This window comes from Ctenopharyngodon idella, chromosome 24 (genome assembly GCF_019924925.1).
Source record: "Ctenopharyngodon idella isolate HZGC_01 chromosome 24, HZGC01, whole genome shotgun sequence".
NCBI lineage: Eukaryota > Metazoa > Chordata > Actinopteri > Cypriniformes > Xenocyprididae > Ctenopharyngodon > Ctenopharyngodon idella.
The window spans coordinates 25,580,769-25,601,388 of NC_067243.1; the positions used below are offsets into that span (position 1 = coordinate 25,580,769).

Consider the following 20,620-nt stretch of genomic DNA (forward strand, 5'->3'; position numbering starts at 1 on the left):
CTGTGATTTCAGTGTAAACGCCCACTGCTGTGATTGGCTAACATCTTTCCATTTGAAATAGCTAAGTATTGCTCTCATGAAAACTTTTAGCACGTTTTTACTAATACAGCTCTCAATGTTAACTAATCGTGAAAAGTGCTGCATTACATTTAGATCTGTTGCATTATATTTAGATTGTGGCATGAAAGGTTGCAGTGATGAACACTGTAGGCAATCACAGACATGTTGAGCGCATGAAAGCAGTGATCTTGTCACTGCAACTCAATTACTGTACACTAACAAATGCTTTAATCATCACTAACAGTGCAAATGCGATATAACTAAGAGATTCGTTTAATAAAATGGGAGTTTTGCCGCGAATCCAGTCACTGATGAACTTGTGGTGTTTGATTGACAGCTCCAGCGATTGTAAAGGAAGCGTTCTTTGATCACTTTCTATATATAATTTAATCACCTTTTAAATTCGCATCCTATTAAGAGAAACAATGTGAAGTCGACCATTTAGTCACTGGTTTGATTTACTGACACATAGACAAAGAACATCTGACTGTACATGAATCATTAATATCAGATGAGGCATTAGAATTGACACAGTTACTTACATGTTGTCACATTACTGTCGAGTTCATATCGTAAAAGTCCCAAAATGCGATTGATTTACCAAGAATCCACAGTGAAATGTACCGAATACAAATAAATAAAGCTCAACTGAGACATTCACATTGTTGTATATAACAATATAGCAAATATTCCTAGCATTAGAATCCTTTGAAAGGTAATGTTATTTTTAGTCCTGTATCTCTCTTCTCTCTTCCTCATCTCACTACGCCAGTGGGCGGGGCTAACGTTGCAATGATGAAGTAGGTGTTGATTTCTTCTGTGGAGGTGGGGTTTCACCTATAGGCACATTTCAGGACCAGTCGTTCAATGGGCCTGGTGTCAATAAAAGCTTTTATTGGACTAACAAGGAAGTTTTCAGTTCTGAAACTTACAGGATATTCTTATAGTACGATCACCTCTTATAAATCAAAAGCAACTTATTAACTTAAAATAAGGGCTTACTTCAAGTAAATACACTATATTGCCAAAAGTTTTGGGACGCCTGCCTTTACGTGCACATGAACTTTAATGACATCCCATTCTTAATCCGTAGGGTTTAATATGGAGTTGGCCCACCCTTTGCAGCTATAACAGCCTCAACTCTTTTGGAAAGGCTTTCCACAAGGTTTAGGAGTGTGATTTTCACCATTCCTCTAGAAGCGCATTTGTGAGGTCAGGCAATGATGTTGGCGAGAAGGCCTGGCTCACAGTCTCCGCTCTAATTAATCCCAAGGTGTTCTGTCAGGTAGAAAAGCTATTCACTGAATTTGAATTCACTGAGCTTCTGAGAGCGACCCATTCTTTCACAAATGTTTGTAGAAGCAGTCTGCATGCCTAAGTGCTTGATTTATAAAGCCAGTAAAACATGGTTAAATGACTCACTGAGTGATAATTCAAATAATAATTAATTTGTTCATCAGGAGTTGATTAGATATGCAGTTGAGAATGAAAAAAAAACATTAAAAGTGAAATGATTTCTGTAAATCCAGTGATCAAATGCTGTGTTTTGCTCAGTTTTCAGTGATAGTCACATAAGTGGCTGGTCTGAGTGTGCGATTACACAAACCTGGAAGACCTTTTGAATGGATATAAGCAGTAGGCTTTTTTAGAAAGGAAAATTTAAAGGATAAAAGAGTAGTAGTAGGTAGAATCAAGGAATTATGAATAATTCACTGCCATTGTGAGAATAACATGTAATCAAGAAATCAATAAAAAAAAACTGTAGTCTGATTATGAGTACTTAAAAAGTACTACATTTTTAGAAAAATCTAATTATGTAACCCAGATTACATGTAATCAGTTACTTCCCAGCACTGATGCCACTAATAAAAACATGGATAATTTAAGTACATGAATTTATTGTGGTAATACTTATGTAATTCCCCTTCACCACCCAACCCATCCCAATTTCATAATTTTTAAAAGGTAAACAAATAGAAAATATTTTATTATTTTAAAACAGCAAATATAAGTAAAAACAAATACCAAATAATAAACATATAACAACTAACTTAAACAGATGTGAAATTTGTCTTATTTCAAAGTTATTTCTAGTGCTGCAAATCCTTATTTTAAAACAGCAACTTACAACTTTTACTGTCACCTTAGAAGGGCGGTGTTGGGTCAGATATAATAATGATATCACTGTAACACTTTTCTAATTAAAACTTGCAGTTTAAAGTAAATTGATGGTGTTCCAGACCTCCCTTATGACTAAAAACCTTTTGGATATACACTAGGTTGCATGACAATCTCCTATAGGGAGGGATATTCTTTTACCTGTATTATTTTTCAAAGGTCATCTAATTTTATTGATTCAGCTTTGTGAATAAGAACAGTGTAGAAGCATCTAACCCTGGCTTAAACATTAACTGTTGACATTAACTGATATTATCCCTTAAATTTGAATGGAATGTTGTTGCATAATCAACAAGGATGTTCATCCAGGAACATGTTCTGCTTGGTGAAATCCCATTCACCTGCTTTCATGCGTCACATCGTTAGGCTATACTTGCTTGAGTTGGTTTAAGGAGTCACTTATGAGATTAATCACTCACTTATGAATTTCAACAGCAGGGTTTATGTTGCCCACACTGTTAAAAATAAATGTAAATTTACAGGTAATGGTCTGTATTTTTTTTTTTTTTTTTTTTACAGATTTTTCCAGTTTTGTCATTATACACTGAAATTCCTGTTGTTTTACAGATATTTGCTGTAATTTAATTTTCCACTATTTAATTTACAGGGAATTGCATGTATTTTAGTATTACATTAAATTTCTGTTTTTTTTTTTTTTTAAGAAATGTTCTGTATTTTTACAGAATAATGTGTAATTTTACATAAAATGTTGATTAATATTTTACAGATTTTTTTCTGTAAAAATAGAAAAAAGGGAATGAATGTATAACTGCAGAAATCAACAGTCATTCAACATGTTTTTTTTTTTTTTCTTCTTCCATTTAAGATGTGTTGGTTAAAGTTAGTTTTTTAAAGTTCAATTATTGGTACATACAGTAGGTGTGTAGGCCTTTTATATATTATGCATTGTTTATTTTACTAATATATTTTAACCTCATCTTGCAAATATGCTTATTTTGAAACTGCTAATTGGCCTTGACTTATTCTCCCCTAAATTTCCTGAACACATCTATTATTGATATGTACATTTTATGTTTTTCCAAATCGAGTTGTAAATGCGCAGCTTTTTGTGTGTGTGCGTGCGTGCGGGGGCGTGTGCGAGCACGCGCGACGCAGATTCAAATTGGCCGCCGATTACTTTTCCGTTAGTCCCGCCCACAACAGTTCCCGGAGCCCTGCAGTGATGGAAGGGCGAGCGGGTTATTTGAATTTACTTCAGGTTACGCTTGTGAGTCGTGAGATTAACAGTAGTGTAAAGCAATCGTAAAGAGCAGTCGTGAGCAGGAGAATTTATTTGAACACATCCGTCGATCCATTCTTCGGAACAGTGTGAGGAAAAACTAACAAAAACTAACGTCCTTTCAGTGAGAAGACCACAGCGGACCATCATACCAACCGATCACTGGCTGAGGTAAGAGTTTAATTTTACATGTGTGTGATATTTTATGTCGTGTGGCTACACATTTGTATTGTTTATAGTTTCGAAGCTAATGTTAGTATTTCTAAACGGTGTTCAGACACATAACGTAAGGTAACTGCCTTTGAAAGCAAAACAACTGCAGCAGGCATCTTTCAATTTTCCATCGGTTTTAAACCATGAAAGATTAGTTATTCATGAAGTCCATTCAAGTGTTTATGTCTTCGTTCAGATGTGATAGTACCGCCATTATTTCAATCTCTTTTGATACTCTGAACGATTAACTCTCTTAACGTGGCTAACTGCCACTCTGCAGCCTGTACAACTCATACTATAGGCCTATACAGGAAAGCAGATGAGAGTACAATATGAACAACATAATAAATATTCTGAGCGCATCTGCTTGCAAACATGTAAAGTATGCATATATTAGTGTTATAATAAATAATAATAAAAAATCTTACATGGCCTGAGTAAATTATCATTACTGAATCATAAGATACATTGGATAGATGGATATAAAAATTCCAGATCAAAGAAGGTTGAGGTTTTGCATTGTCTCAGTAAAACATATGTTGGCATGTTTGAATGAATGTAATAGCCAATTAATTTTTATTTTTTTATGATTTCAGGTCATGTGGAAAAACTGTGGAGATCTACAGCAGCATTGCAGTCCAGGTGTGGAAAGAGTGCTATTCTTATACAACAAATTCTTTGTTTACATCTTTTCATTCTGCTGTTCTGTACAGTATTTTTTGTTGTAATTGTAACTAGAATCATTCAGAAACATGGCTTTTCCTATCACTGCTATCCTGACACACATCTCTACTTTTCATTCCAGCCAGATGATCAACCAGTAGCTGCTCGCATCTCAGCCTGCTTGATGGAAATTTCCGACTTTTTACCTGGATGACCTTTACCTTCAACTCCACCTTGCCAAGACAGAAGTGCTCGTGGTTTCAGCCACCCATCCTTTGTGTTATAATCGATCAGTTAAACTTCACAGACCACAGTGCTGGAACTGCCCGATCTTGCATATTTGCCCAGTACAACATTGGGAAGATCAAGCCATTCCTATTGGAACATGACATGGAACAACAACTGGCTCTGCAAGCCTGTACCTATAGACCTTATTTACCAGAGAAAAATATTCTTTAGAATATTGTCTTTGAAGTTCCGTTTTTGCGGTAGCTCTGTATATTTCTATGGCAGTGCTGTTGAAGAATAATTAGCTGGTGAAGTGGATTTACCTATTGTAGAGTTAATGAAAGTCATCATGAGCATTGTTATGTTTAAAGCAGATGTCTTAACAAATGTTAGTAGACCGGGAATATTTTAAAACGAGCAGTTCATTCATAAATACGTAAAATCGCTGTGGAAATACAAACCGGAAGTCAAAAGACAACGAGCGCAGCGCTGAAAAGGGGCGGAGCTACATAAGGTCTATACGCCCTCCAGAAGCTTGCGCTCTGAAAGTGAACAGCATCTTGTGGTGCCATCCCAAAGGGGCACAAACTTACTTTAACTGACCTTTACCTGGACTGTTCCCTGCTGGTGGAATAACCTGACTAACTCAAACCATTTTCAAGAGACTGCTAAAGATGCATCTTTTTTGTGAACAATTGACCTGTTAATACTATCTTTCTGTTTAACTGAAAATAATAATAATAATTTCTATGCATACTGTGCTAGACTAACTGGAAATTGTCATTGTACTTATTGTTGCTTCCATTGTACTCCTTGTAGTCACTTTGGATAAAATGTAATCATATATGTATAAAATAATAGCAATATTACAGTACAAAAGTATACAGAAATTGTTTAATGTAGATGTTCTATATACTAAGCTTGTATTTACTATAATTTAAGTAACTTGACATACAATGTCTTATGTACAATGACTAATACTGTACATGTTCATGTTCCTTTGATTAAATGTATTCGGTACTATATTTTGTTAATTTAACAAAAATTGGTTGTAAAGGTTGCTATTTTTATGCATTTCTAAGTAATTAATTTATAGATTGAAGTTGTGAGTGGTTCTGTAAAAATAAAGATTAATACTGTAAAATGCAAACATTTGTTTTTGAATTTATGTGCTAATTGCATTTTTATAAATAATTTCTTAGTTATTGTTCATGGAAAATCTATATTTTAAAAGCAAATAACTGTAGATGGACAGAGCAGCTTGATAAAATAACTCATAAAAACCTTAAATTTGCAGAGATTAACCTAAAAGTTAGTCATTTTCTATGTAATCTGACATAATTTACCAGTTTTTCCATAATAAATGATTATCAACAGTAATATACTGTAATTCAATGAATTTTAACTGTAAAGTCTGTTCTGTATTTTTACAGTTTTTGCATGTAATTTTGTGAAATGGTTATTTGCTGTAATTTAACGAAATTTCTCTGGAAACTCTGCTGCCAGACTTTTTACCGTTTTTTACAGGATTTTTTTTACAGTGCATGCAGGCACTAGACATGGACTCAAGAGCCTGTTTTTAAGTTACTGCAACCAGATTTCTTCTAGAAACATTTGTTCAGGATCACTGGCAACTGGAATCTGGCACAATGTGATGATGTAAGAGTTTACATGTTAATATAGTTCTTGAATAGAAGCGAAGGTAAACCGACTAAGAACAAGAATGCAAACAGCATTCAGGGGGGGTCAAAATCAAAAGTAGCAGTCAGTATCTGGTGTGGCCAGCAGCTGCTTTAAAGCGATAGATCACCCAAAAATGAAAATTCGGTGAGCCGCTTGGCACACATTTCACATATTTTAGTAATCATCATAAATTAGGTATCATTCGAAAGCTTACGGACTCAGCGTGTGAAAACCATTTTAAAATCAGATGTTGCGTTTCCATGGAAACAGTACTTTAATTTCTTTTAGCAAGCTCCTCCCCTAGTGGCTGGTGTCAGGTTTCATATTACAATATTTATTTTAGCTACTTTATTGTCGAAACCTTCAACCATCTTGACAAAACACATATAGTCTGAAAGGTCTCACGGTTCTCACTGTGTTTTGTGATAGAAGTGACATTTGGACAGAAATGTATCAATTTGTAACAGGAGAATGCATTTAAAATTCAATAGAATGTCGGTGACACCTGGTGGTTATTTTTGGTACAGCACCTAAACAAAATTACATAGGAACTTCAATTTTTGTGATATCAACTTCAAATTTGGAACACAACTTGGTTAGACATATGACTTTCATTTGATATCAATTTTAGAGTCAAATATATTTGACAAAATATAAATTTTATATAAAATGTTTAGTACAGTACTTTTGATTTACAGTAAATTTAAACTTCCATCGCTTTAATTTTTTCAAGTGCTTTCACTTCAGCAATAATCTGCTGGGTGACTTCTTTAAAACAAGACAAATCTGTACTAAAAAGCATTCTTGAATTCTAATCATTTAAGTTTGGAGAGTGCATTTTCATGTCTATTCTCAAAAATGGGGGGTGAAACTTAAAAACAACAACAACAACAAAAAGAAAGGACACAAAAATTAAGCAAATAATGTTTAGTTTTTTTATAAATTGTAAAAATTCAAAGTTTTCCGTGAGGGGGTTGGGTTGTGGGTTTTGGGTCTTCACTTTCTGATACTCTTTTCAAGTGTGTGATACTGTAGGTTGTTTATTATGTTCCAACATATGCACATTATTACAGCAGGGTTTTTTTAATGATCCATTGTCAAAGAAAGTGTGTAAGGTAAAAAGTGAGGGAAAAATATTCACAGTTTTACTCAATTTCACCAAACATGCAACATTGATCAAACAGACAGATTCAGACAAACCAGGTATAATGTTTTTACATTGAACATGTGCAAACAACCAAAAGACCAACAGTAATCATAAACCTAGAGACGACTTACTAACACCAAACATAAATACTGACATTCTAAATGAGTACCATGATTCATTTTTATATTTCCTAAATTCTCTATCTATTCATAACAACATGGATTGTGATGGATACATTATCAGACGTCCCTCCTGAGCACATCAGGTAATAAAATCTACTCTGTTATGTGAAGAGACTCTTGATCTTTACCTTTATTTACACTTCAACTAATCAAAGTCACTGCTTGACATGTTGAATATAAATCAATGTGATTCAAACTTCAATAAAACACCAGCTCCCATTGTAATCAAACAATCTCATGAAACGGCAACACCTCAATCAATAAAAAAAATTACCTTACATTTGATCAAATTAGGTTTAGTAAAGGTACAGGGAAAATCTAGAGCACAAGCACGTAGAATAATAAAAAAAAAAAAGCCCTTTATATAAATGACAAACAAAGCAGTACTGTAACATGTAAAAGTGTGTCTGACATCCAGGTTCAAAGTCTTTATAGCTTTAGACCATTTATAGACTTCATCACATATTGTCTTATCATAAACAAACGTAATAAAATAATCACACAAAAAAGTGAGTCATGTGACTTTATGGTGTACACTAAAATGTATTTTATGTCTATGCTTTGAAAAATCCTGTTTATAGCAGCACTGCTTCGCGGGGATTTTCTAGAGCCGTTTCAGTTCCTTTTATTTATGCTACTTTTCTATTTCTGGTTCTTTCACCCATATATATTTATTGTTGCATGTGTGTCTTTTTCTATTTGTTTAGTTTACAGCTATTAAGTAAAGTGCTTTGCAGCAACTTGTAGCAAGGATTCGACTTCAAAAACAGTGCATCCAATCACATTTTTAAGAGTTGCATTTTGTTTTTGGGGTCCAAGTCTGAGTAAAGTGTAAATCCAGTGAGAACATAGACAAAAAGTAATCTACAATCAATAAAACTCAGCATAACACTAGCATAAATCTATACATACAATCATTAACTGCTTTATTCACAAGGACATTGATACTCAGCTTAATGCAGTAAAAGTCTGTAGATAGCTGAACGTTTTGACGTTTGTCCCATTATAGATTAGGTATTATTTGAAAGCTTACGAACTCAGCGTGTGAAAACCATTTTAAAATCGGATGTTGTGTTTCCACGGAAACAGTACTTTAATTTCTTTTAGCGAGCTCCTCCCCTAGTGGCTGGTGTCAGGTTTCATATTACAATATTTATTTTAGCTACTTTATTGTCGAAACCTTCAACCATCTTGACAAAACATATATGGTCTGAAAGGTCTCACGGTTCTCACTGTGTTTTGTGATAGAAGTGACATTTGGACAGAAATTTATCAATTTGTAACAGGAGAATGCATTAAAAATTCAATAAATGTCGGTGACACCTGGTGGTTATTTTTGGTACAGCACCTAAACAAAATTACATAGGAACTTCAATTTTTGTGATATCAACTTCAAATTTGGAACACAACTTGGTTAGACATATGACTTTCATTTGATATCAATTTTAGAGTCAAATATATTTGACAAAATATAAATTTTATATAAAATGTTTAGTACAGTACTTTTGATTTACAGCAAATTTAAACTTCCATCGCTTTAATTTTTTCAAGTGCTTTCACTTCAGCAATAATCTGCTGGGTGACTTCTTTAAAACAAGACAAATCTGTACTAAAAAGCATTCTTGAATTCTAATCATTTAAGTTTGGTGAGTGCATTTTCATGTCTATTCTCAAAAATGGGGGGTGAAACTTAAAAACAACAACAACAACAAAAAGAAAGGACACAAAAATTAAGCAAATAATGTTTAGTTTTTTTTATAAATTGTAAAAATTCAACGTTTTCCGTGAGGGGGCTGGGTTGTGGGTTTTGGGTCTTCACTTTCTGATACTCTTTTCAAGTGTGTGATACTGTAGGTTGTTTATTATGTTCCAACATATGCACATTATCAATTTCACCAAACATGCAACATTGATCAAACAGACAGATTCAGACAAACCAGGTATAATGTTTTTACATTGAACATGTGCAAACAACCAAAACACCAACAGTAATCATAAACCTAGAGACAACTTACTAACACCAAACATAAATACTGACATTCTAAATGAGTACCATGATTCATTTTTATATTTCCTAAATTCTCTATCTATTCCTAACAACATGGATTGTGATGGATACATTATCAGACGTCCCTCCTGAGCACGTCAGGTTATAAAATATACTCTGTTATGTGAAGAGACTCTTGATCTTTACCTTTATTTACACTTCAACTAATCAAAGTCACTGCTTGACATGTTGAATATAAATCAATGTGATTCAAACTTCAATAAAACACCAGCTCCCATTGTAATCAAACAATCTCATGAAACGGCAACACCTCAATCAATAAAAAAAATTACCTTACATTTGATCAAATTAGGTTTAGTAAAGGTACAGGGAAAATCTAGAGCACAAGCACGTAGAATAATAAAAAAAAAAGCCCTTTATATAAATGACAAACAAAGCAGTACTGTAACATGTAAAAGTGTGTCTGACATCCAGGTTCAAAGTCTTTATAGCTTTAGACCATTTATAGACTTCATCACATATTGTCTTATCATAAACAAACGTAATAAAATAATCACACAAAAAAGTGAGTCATGTGACTTTATGGTGTACACTAAAATGTATTTTATGTCTATGCTTTGAAAAATCCTGTTTATAGCAGCACTGCTTCGTGGGGATTTTCTAGAGCCGTTTCAGTTCCTTTTATTTATGCTACTTTTCTATTTCTGGTTCTTTCACCCATATATATTTATTGTTGCATGTGTGTCTTTTTCTATTTGTTTAGTTTACAGCTATTAAGTAAAGTGCTTTGCAGCAACTTGTAGCAAGGATTCGACTTCAAAAACAGTGCATCCAATCACAATTTTTAAGAGTTGCATTTTGTTTTTTGGGGTCCAAGTCTGAGTAAAGTGTAAATCCAGTGAGAACATAGACAAAAAGTAATCTACAATCAATAAAACTCAGCATAACACTAGCATAAATCTATACATACAATCATTAACTGCTTTATTCACAAGGACATTGATACTCAGCTTAATGCAGTAAAAGTCTGTAGATAGCTGAACGTTTTGACGTTTGTCCCATTATAGATTAGGTATTATTTGAAAGCTTACGAACTCAGCGTGTGAAAACCATTTTAAAATCGGATGTTGTGTTTCCACGGAAACAGTACTTTAATTTCTTTTAGCGAGCTCCTCCCCTAGTGGCTGGTGTCAGGTTTCATATTACAATATTTATTTTAGCTACTTTATTGTCGAAACCTTCAACCATCTTGACAAAACATATATCGTCTGAAAGGTCTCACGGTTCTCACTGTGTTTTGTGATAGAAGTGACATTTGGACAGAAATTTATCAATTTGTAACAGGAGAATGCATTAAAAATTCAATTGAATGTCGGTGACACCTGGTGGTTATTTTTGGTACAGCACCTAAACAAAATTACATAGGAACTTCAATTTTTGTGATATCAACTTCAAATTTGGAACACAACTTGGTTAGACATATGACTTTCATTTGATATCAATTTTAGAGTCAAATATATTTGACAAAATATAAATTTTATATAAAATGTTTAGTACAGTACTTTTGATTTACAGCAAATTTAAACTTCCATCGCTTTAATTTTTTCAAGTGCTTTCACTTCAGCAATAATCTGCTGGGTGACTTCTTTAAAACAAGACAAATCTGTACTAAAAAGCATTCTTGAATTCTAATCATTTAAGTTTGGTGAGTGCATTTTCATGTCTATTCTCAAAAATGGGGGGTGAAACTTAAAAACAACAACAACAACAACAAAAAGAAAGGACACAAAAATTAAGCAAATAATGTTTAGTTTTTTTTATAAATTGTAAAAATTCAACGTTTTCCGTGAGGGGGCTGGGTTGTGGGTTTTGGGTCTTCACTTTCTGATACTCTTTTCAAGTGTGTGATACTGTAGGTTGTTTATTATGTTCCAACATATGCACATTATCAATTTCACCAAACATGCAACATTGATCAAACAGACAGATTCAGACAAACCAGGTATAATGTTTTTACATTGAACATGTGCAAACAACCAAAACACCAACAGTAATCATAAACCTAGAGACGACTTACTAACACCAAACATAAATACTGACATTCTAAATGAGTACCATGATTCATTTTTATATTTCCTAAATTCTCTATCTATTCCTAACAACATGGATTGTGATGGATACATTATCAGACGTCCCTCCTGAGCACGTCAGGTTATAAAATATACTCTGTTATGTGAAGAGACTCTTGATCTTTACCTTTATTTACACTTCAACTAATCAAAGTCACTGCTTGACATGTTGAATATAAATCAATGTGATTCAAACTTCAATAAAACACCAGCTCCCATTGTAATCAAACAATCTCATGAAACGGCAACACCTCAATCAATTAAAAAAATACCTTACATTTGATCAAATTAGGTTTAGTAAAGGTACAGAGAAAATCTAGAGCACAAGCACGTAGAATAATAAAAAAAAAAAAAAAAGCCCTTTATATAAATGACAAACAAAGTAGTACTGTAACATGTAAAACTGTGTCTGACATCCAGGTTCAAAGTCTTTATAGCTTTAGACCATTTATAGACTTCATCACATATTGTCTTATCATAAACAAACGTAATAAAATAATCACACAAAAAACCCTTTGTGTTTGTATAACACTTCTTGATGGTTAGTGATGGCTGAGGAGCACACATGGCACAGTAGCTTTCGGGGGGGGGTTACATTTTCCAGTATATCAAGGCTTTCCTTTTCAAGTATGTGATGAAGAAAGTTTTATATCACTTTTCTGAATTTGTTAGATAATATATTCAAGATTTTTAAGAACTCAAAACATTTCTCTTTTTTTCTCTTGAGTCATGTGACTTTATGGTGTATACTAAAATGTATTTTATGTCTATGCTTTGAAAAAAATCCAGTTTATAGGAGCTTTGTGGCAGTGTTGCCAATTGCTTTCAGTTGAAAGTAGCTAAAACCGATCGCTAAATGTCGCTAGATGGCATCATACTGGCGAATCCACTGATCTATATTAATATAAATATAGATCAGTGTGCAAGTCATGGAATCTAGATACGGTTTGTCCAAGAAGTTGCTAGATTTGTCGCTAGGCTTTTGAAAAAAAAAAAAAAAAAAAAAGTCTCAAATGGGGCAGGGAATTTGCTAAATCTAGCGTCAAAATCGCTAAATTGGCAGCACTGCTTCGTGGGGATTTTCTAGAGCCGTTTCAGTTCCTTTTATTTATGCTACTTTTCTATTTCTGGTTCTTTCACCCATATATATTTATTGTTGCATGTGTGTCTTTTTCTATTTGTTTAGTTTACAGCTATTAAGTAAAGTGCTTTGCAGCAACTTGTAGCAAGGATTCGACTTCAAAAACAGTGCATCCAATCACAATTTTTAAGAGTTGCATTTTGTTTTTTGGGGTCCAAGTCTGAGTAAAGTGTAAATCCAGTGAGAACATAGACAAAAAGTAATCTACAATCAATAAAACTCAGCATAACACTAGCATAAATCTATACATACAATCATTAACTGCTTTATTCACAAGGACATTGATACTCAGCTTAATGCAGTAAAAGTCTGTAGATAGCTGAACGTTTTGACGTTTGTCCCATTATAGATCCCTTCAACCCCCATCTACTACGCCCTTTTGAAATGCAGTTTTTTTTTTTAAACAAAAACACCATCATCATAATAGTTTTCTTGTCAATAAATACATTTTGAAGCTAATTATTGGACCATAATTTCTTCAAAAACAGCATCCAGTGGTAAAAGTTGTGTTAAGAAAGCGCTTCTAGTCTCGTTTAACAGAGAAGCCAGTCCCTAGAACACTGCGGCGTCCACAAATGTTTGATTGTTCCAAGTTGATTTTACTTTAGTATGACGCAAAGGAGAGCAAAACTGTTGAACAAACTCCCCACGATTCTTCAGTCTTTAGGCATTTGATCACTGGGGCAACCCTATACTTTATCGGTAGTGCTTTTAGAAGGTAGCCAGCTGAACCGATAGCGTTCACGTGGTTTCATAAGGTCTAAATCCAGCATCTTTTGCTCTTTCTCACTATCCACCATCTGATATCCAAGCAGAGACATGGCTCCTTTGCACACGTCCTGGATGCGCTGGACTTTTTCAAACGGTAAAGTGGTTCGCCAAGCCAAGGAGACATCCTCTGCGTTACGCGAAGTGATTTTGAAGGCCTCCTTCTTCGTTCCCTTGCCCTTGCCGTGAGTGATGCGGTAGATCCACTCCTGCAGAGCTTCAGTCAGCTCCAGACCCACAAACTCGTACATGGCTTCGATCTCCGCCAGCGTGTTGCGCACTAGATCCTCGTAACGTACCATTTTGTAGCGCCCCCGTAGGAAATCGGGTGGCTTCAGCATGGCAGTCTCATAAATGCGCACATGACTGCGGCAAATCTCCTGTAAGACTTGGTACGTTATATCCTTCTCCGGAGTATCAGCCTGTTCAAGTACCACGGCGTTGTCTTTCACCAGGGCTTTGACCGACTGCTCCCTGGAACGAAGTACCGCTCGCGGGTCACGGACAAGATGGATGATGCGCAGATCCAGCGAGGGGTCCCTCAGTAGAGGGTAAAGGGACTCCAACTCGAAGAAGCGAACCTCTTTTAACACTACGTGGCTGTAAGTCTTACACGCCGCCTGCGCGAGCTTCAAACCCTGCGTGTCACAGTGCTTTTTGCATTCTGGTTCATTGCTAATCTCGTTGCGAGATGTGAGGAAACACGCGGGCGGAGAGCAGAGTGCGCGACTGTGGCTCCACATGAAGACGCGGGAGACGTTTTGTGGTTGGGGGATGTAGGCGTCCATCACCGACAAGTCGCACTGGAAGATGCTGCGAATCATATCGCGCACTGCCATTCGCAAGCTACGTGCGCCGGCTTGCTGTATAGACGTCCACACGTGCCAGCCTGGCTCCATCAAATAAAAGACATCGGGATGCTGGTTAAACACCTGGCCCAGGAAGGATGAGCCAGATCTCCAAGATGATAGCAGCAACACGTGCACCTTGCCCTCAGACAGAGAGATGTTTTGAAGGGGCGGACGGCTGTACCAGCCATACAGAAGCACCCCTGCCACAGCCGGAATTAGCAAAAGGCTCAAAACAGTGGGCTTTGGCGCTCTCCACCGCAGCATACTGTGAACTTTATTCACCTACGAAAGAAAGCACAGAGACATTTCAATGGATCATTCATGACTGGCATTTCAATTTATCTATCCCTTAAAACCCGTAAAGGGTTAGTTCACCCAAAAATGAAATATCTGTCATTAATTACTCACCCTCATGTCATTTCAAACCTGTAAGAACTTCGTTTATCTTTGAAACACAAATTAAGATATTTTTGTTGAAATCTGAGAGCTTTCTGTCCTCCGATAGACTGCCACATAATTACCACATTCAAGGTCCAGAAAGGTACTAACGACATTGTTAAAGTAGTCCACGTGACTACAGTGGTTTATCCTTAATGTTATGAAGCTACGAGAATACTTTTGTGCGCAAAAAAACAAACAAAAATAACTTTATTTCAACAATTTATTCTCTTATTGGCCAGCTCCTGTATCAGCATCACACGCATGCGTCGTGCTGCTCACATGAACAGCGTCGGCCAATCTAATGTAGAACCCGGAAGCACTGCACTGTGTTTATTATGTAAACAGCATAGGAGACTGACAGGGAAGAGAAGAAATGGTTGAATAAAAGGCGTTATTTTTGTTTTGTTTTTGCACACAAAACGTATTCTCGTCGCTTCATAACATTAAGGTTGAACCACTGTAGTCACATGGACTATTTTAACGATGTCTTTACTACCTTTCTGGGCCTTGAAAGTGGTAATTACGTTGCAGTCTATCAGAGGTCAGAGAGTTCTCAGATTTCATCAAAAATATCTTAATTTGTGTTCCGAAGTAAACAAAGGTCTTACGGGTTTGGAACGACATAAGGGTGAGTAATTAACTCTTTCCACACCAAACATGGAATGTTCCGTTATTTATGAGAAAACGCTTCCCTGCCAAACACGGAATTATCAGGGTTTCCATGTTTTCACTTTTATACACTCGGGGCGATATTACACATCTTCCGAATGAGTACAGAATCTCCCGAATGAAAACACAAACGAGGAAAACGCATAAATGAGCAATCGCATATGTAAGCAGATGCATGTGAAAAATAATGCTATTATAAACAATAAACAGCATATAAATAAAAACTGCCTAATGTTACTGAGGGAAATGCTAATCCATTAAGTAGTATAGGACTGTGAAGCTTTGGGGGTGTTGATGGAAGTGATCTACTGGATCTATGCTCCGATAATCATACTGAATATGATCCAGATGTGTTTGACAAAAACACGGTTTTCTGAGCTTTTTGCTCAAAATGTTTTTTTTTTTTTTTAATGAAACGTACCTACATTCAAGTGTTAATAAAAAAGAATGTTTGAAGCTAGAATGAAACTTTTGTTTGTTTGTTTGTTTAAAAGCAGAGGCTCTGTTCTTTATTTTGATGTACTGCATGTTCAGATATTCATACAACAAAATATTTTGGGGGCCATGAAAATTTTCATGAAAATCCCGAAAATCAAAAACGCTGGCGGTGGCTGGCCACATTTTTCAAAAATGGTGGCAGGGAAAGAAAGAGTTAATGACAGAAATTTCATTTTTGGATGAATTAACCCTTTAAAACAAACATTAAAGCTATTATAATTAATCATTAAAACTAGAAACTTTTTTAAACTTCCCTCTTTCTATAGAATTGTTTTGAAATGTAAATCAATTTTGTTTTTTTATGTTTTGTATGATGCAAAACTCATTTTTCAACATTTCAACGTGTTGAGCAGATTCGTAAACACCTCTGATTGGCCTTTGTGTTGACGCGCTCATCAGATATATCTGTGATTGGCTACAATGATCATCGCTTCCAAAACATGTTTTAAATAGACAGCAAACAACGCTCTTCACTAAGTGCTTACACAGATACACACGGGAGTGTTTGAAAGGAGGCGTCTATCAGCAGACTATACCATGTTTGATAAGCAGATAAACCCTGTAAAATTAGTCTTCTACAATCTAAGGCTCTTGGCAAATGTGTCAAGCCTTGGCTCTGCCTCAAAGATTTTGAAAAGGTAATTCATGCCTTTATCTCGACCTGACTTGATTACTGCAATTCTCTTTATGTAGAAGTAAACCAAAGATCTATTTCTCGACTTCAAATGGTGCAAAATTCTGCGGCTAGACTTCTGTTGGGTGTATGCAAACGTGAACATTCTTCCCCAATTTTAATGTCTCTTTATTGGCTTCATGTCTGTTATTAAGATTTAAGAATTAACCCATCTCTTAGATCTTCAAACAGTTGACTGTTCCTATGGCAAGACTAAAAGTGAGAGGGGATCGGGCTTTTTCTGTTATTGCCCCTAAACTGTGGAATAGCCTTCCACTGTGTAACTGCTCAAACACTATCTGATTTTAAACCCAAGCTAAAAACTCGTTCTCTTTGGCCTTTAATGTATTAGAGATTAATATCATCTCTTTTACTGTTTTTGTTTTAAATGTTGTTATAATTGTAGCACTGTAAAACACTTTGGTCAACTCTAAGTTGTTTTAAATTGTGCTCTAGAAATAAACTTGACATTTACTAACTATAAACTTGAGTATTAAGTGAAAGCACATTTAGTACTTCTGGAAATACCCAATCAAACCAAGAGATGAAACCAGGGCCCAGCTGTTTAAAAAGAATAATCTGGATCAGAATTATAGAAAATTATATAGAAATTTAGAAATTATGTTTTGCCATCCGGGATCAGGTAATCGATCTTACTTTTGTGCATCCATATCCATATATACTTTTTCAGATTACCAAATCCGGATTACCAATGCTCCAAATGCGTTCACATTTCACAATGTAGGCTACAAACTGTGTTAAGAACTGTGCAGGGCCACGGTTTTTAATTTGATGAGAAAAACAACACAATAAAAACCATAAAAACATTCCCATCCATTTTCAGTTTCCTTTAAAAAGTCAGACCGAAATGGAGGGACATGGTGATGAAAGGAGAAAGTTTTTGCATTTCCTTAAGAAACTTTGCGTTCGCTCTGAAAGAACTCAAAGGTTTTGTGAACAAATGTAAAAGATCTCTGGAAAACACAAAACATTTGCGAGACAAAGCAAAAGCATTGCAAGACAATTTTCCCTCCAATCTCATATATTTTCCATCACCATGTCCCTTTGGGACCAGTCATCCTTTTGAATGGTTCATCTCTGATGATTGTGCCAATGTAACTAATATACAGTGATTAAAAAAAAAAAACAGTTACAATTAAATATATTATTTTTGATATTGACAGTTTGAAGTACAGTAAGGAACATTACTGTACTGAAAGGCTTAAAAGGTAACCTAATGCGTACTTTATCACTGTAACGGTTAAATTAAGTGCAAAATATAAATAAATATACTTCATGATACAAATGTTGTTCCCTTCTGTTGAGATCAGAATAATCCTGATTTTTGGATCAAAGGAATCCCAATCCAACTAAAATGTTTTGAACACCACATAATAAAGGTTTGATTCAGATCAAAACCAAGATTGGATTATGTGATGTAATCTGATTACGGAACCCATTTTCAAGATCGGATCCAATCCGATCCGATCCAATTTTTAAAAACTGGACCCAGGATCACACTCACCAAGGCCCAGTCGTTCAAAAAGTTTAATCTGAATTAGGGGCTGTTTACACGACACCGTTTTCAACTAAAAACAAAACTTTTAATAAGTTTTGGCTGTTCATTTACACGACAACGACATTTTGGGTGCCTGTCGAACAATAATGCATATACAGTAATTAAATATTGATGTACGCATGCCCAGTGGCCATAGCTGTAGCTAGCTCCACTAGTGGACGTGACGTATTTCCTGTTCGAGAGTGGAGCTCCACTCGGCCCTTAAGTCTGCAGCCAGACCCTATTGCCTTTCCTCGCATTAAAGAAAGACTTCACCCAAAAATGAAAATTCTCTCCGCACAGTTCTCCTACTAACGCTAACCAGCAGATGGCAGTGAGTCTACAAATGAGGAGATAAAGTGAACACACTGGTCGTTAAAATGAGATTCAATGAGCTATATTGTCTAATGAATCTATCTAGGTTCAAATTAAACTAAATAATCTTTGAGATGTTGTTTACTTTTAACAACAGCAACAACAAAACAGACAAAGAAAGCTATAAAAAAATATTTCCGATATTGCATTCAATCATATTCAAAAAAGAGAAAACAATTGAAATCATTGTGTAAAAAGCTGGCAAATAGTGTAAAGGAATCCCAGAAGAGAAATTCAAAACAAAAGCTTTCAAACACTCATCTACTATACAAACACAGAAAACTCTTCCCTGTTGAGCTAACAATGACATCTGTTTCACTCATTCATTGAGATCGCTTTACCCACATGAAACCAATCCACATATGACCAGACACTGATGGATAGGCAACGTACACTGTACAAACAGGAAACTTCCCTCTGAAAACAACACTCCCGGCGTGTTCCTGATAAACTTTACTTTTAGACATTTATTTTTAAAGGGATAGTTCACCTAAACATTTAAACGGTCATTTACTCACCCTCTTTCAAAACCTTTAACAGCTAAGCTCTAATACCTCCATAAGAGCGGACAATAAAATTTGCGAATCTATTTTACGAATCTTCTGATGAAATACAATGGCTCTGTGTGAGGGAGTTAGACCAAAATTGAAATTACACACTGAAATTGCCTCTGCCTCAGCTCTCCATTTGCGTATGTGCACATTCAAGACACAGCCTCAAGGCACTATTACTCTTAAGGCAAAGACATGAAAGAAATTTTACGGTTTTGGAGCACCATGGTGATAGGATTTTCATTATTGGGTGAACTGTCGCTTTAAGAGCGTTATACACCTGACAGGGAAAACAGATAGGAAACGAGATGTTATGAATTAATAATATGGTAAGATATATATATATTTTTTCCCCCTCCATGTGCTCCTTTACACTGACTCATTTGGTAATTAAAAAAAAAAAAAAAAAATAGTTGAAAAGCGACATTTCCGACATGGTTTGTGTGAGAGTGAGATTCCAAACGAGCTGACAAGATGGACAGCATTACTGGACACCATCATGACTCCTGAAACGCTTTTGCCTCGTAGCGCGCTATGATGCCAAACAAGCCGAACGCGTCTCTTCCCCCAAAATTCTTAAAGAGGGAAGAGGGAACTAGTGTTTTTGGACACTAACGTTTTGTCACGATTAATTTGTCGTGCCATCACGTGTTTCTTCATCATAATTATTTAAATAACATTATTGTTACGTCTAAATGCGGTTAACGTCGCCTGCTTGAGAATATAAATGTTATATTAAGACATGTGACTTCAAATGACATAGAGGAAACTCGGCTGCCATGTTCACAAACATCTATTTAAGAAACAGTAACATTCCACCCAAACACATCATTTAAAGAGTTATCCTTTAAATACTTTAACTAAAATATATTATTATAATAACTGTATGTCTACAGTAGACGCGTATATTATTAAAGCATAATATTATACCTTACCTCCTGTTTAGTAATGTTTCCGTATTCAGTGTTAAAAAGTTTCTGTCATAAACTCTCTGGATGTGGGAAAAAAACTGAGACGTGGCCTTTAAGTGTGATTGGCATGAGGTGGGCGGAGCTATCTACCCTCATAATGTGTAAGATGATCTGTTAATAAAACTAAAATGACATGAACTTAATAGAATAGATGCTTTGTCTTCTGTTTCATTGTGTTAGGAATAAAAGCTTAAGTGTATAGGTGTAATGCAACTGTGTGTACTTATATAAACTAGTTTTGTAGACTACTAAAGACACACACTGCTAACTAACCTAGCTGTATCTGATAAGTTTTTCTAAAAGATTAATATACACCAACTAAACGTATGTAAGATAGATATAAATCCCCATATTTAAAAAGAGCAACATGTGGCACATTGTCACAAAAAGGAT

General features: G+C 35.3%; 1 protein-coding gene across 1 annotated transcript; it reads right to left on the bottom strand.

The window, feature by feature from the left end:
- Window positions 1-9,324: 9,324 nt before the first annotated feature.
- On the bottom strand, window positions 9,325-20,326 carry chst6 (carbohydrate sulfotransferase 6). Its single transcript, XM_051883998.1, has 2 exons — window positions 20,192-20,326; window positions 9,325-14,773 (listed from the first exon to the last, which is right to left on the bottom strand). The coding sequence occupies exon 2, from the start codon at window positions 14,753-14,755 to the stop codon at window positions 13,562-13,564; it is 1,194 nt and encodes a 397-aa protein (XP_051739958.1). The 5' UTR covers window positions 14,756-14,773; window positions 20,192-20,326; the 3' UTR covers window positions 9,325-13,561.
- Window positions 20,327-20,620: the final 294 nt, after the last annotated feature.

Bases quoted from the DNA above. Each gene is read 5' to 3' on its own strand.
- chst6 (XM_051883998.1), bottom strand. From the start codon at position 14,755: ATGCTGCGGTGGAGAGCGCCAAAGCCCACTGTTTTGAGCCTTTTGCTA.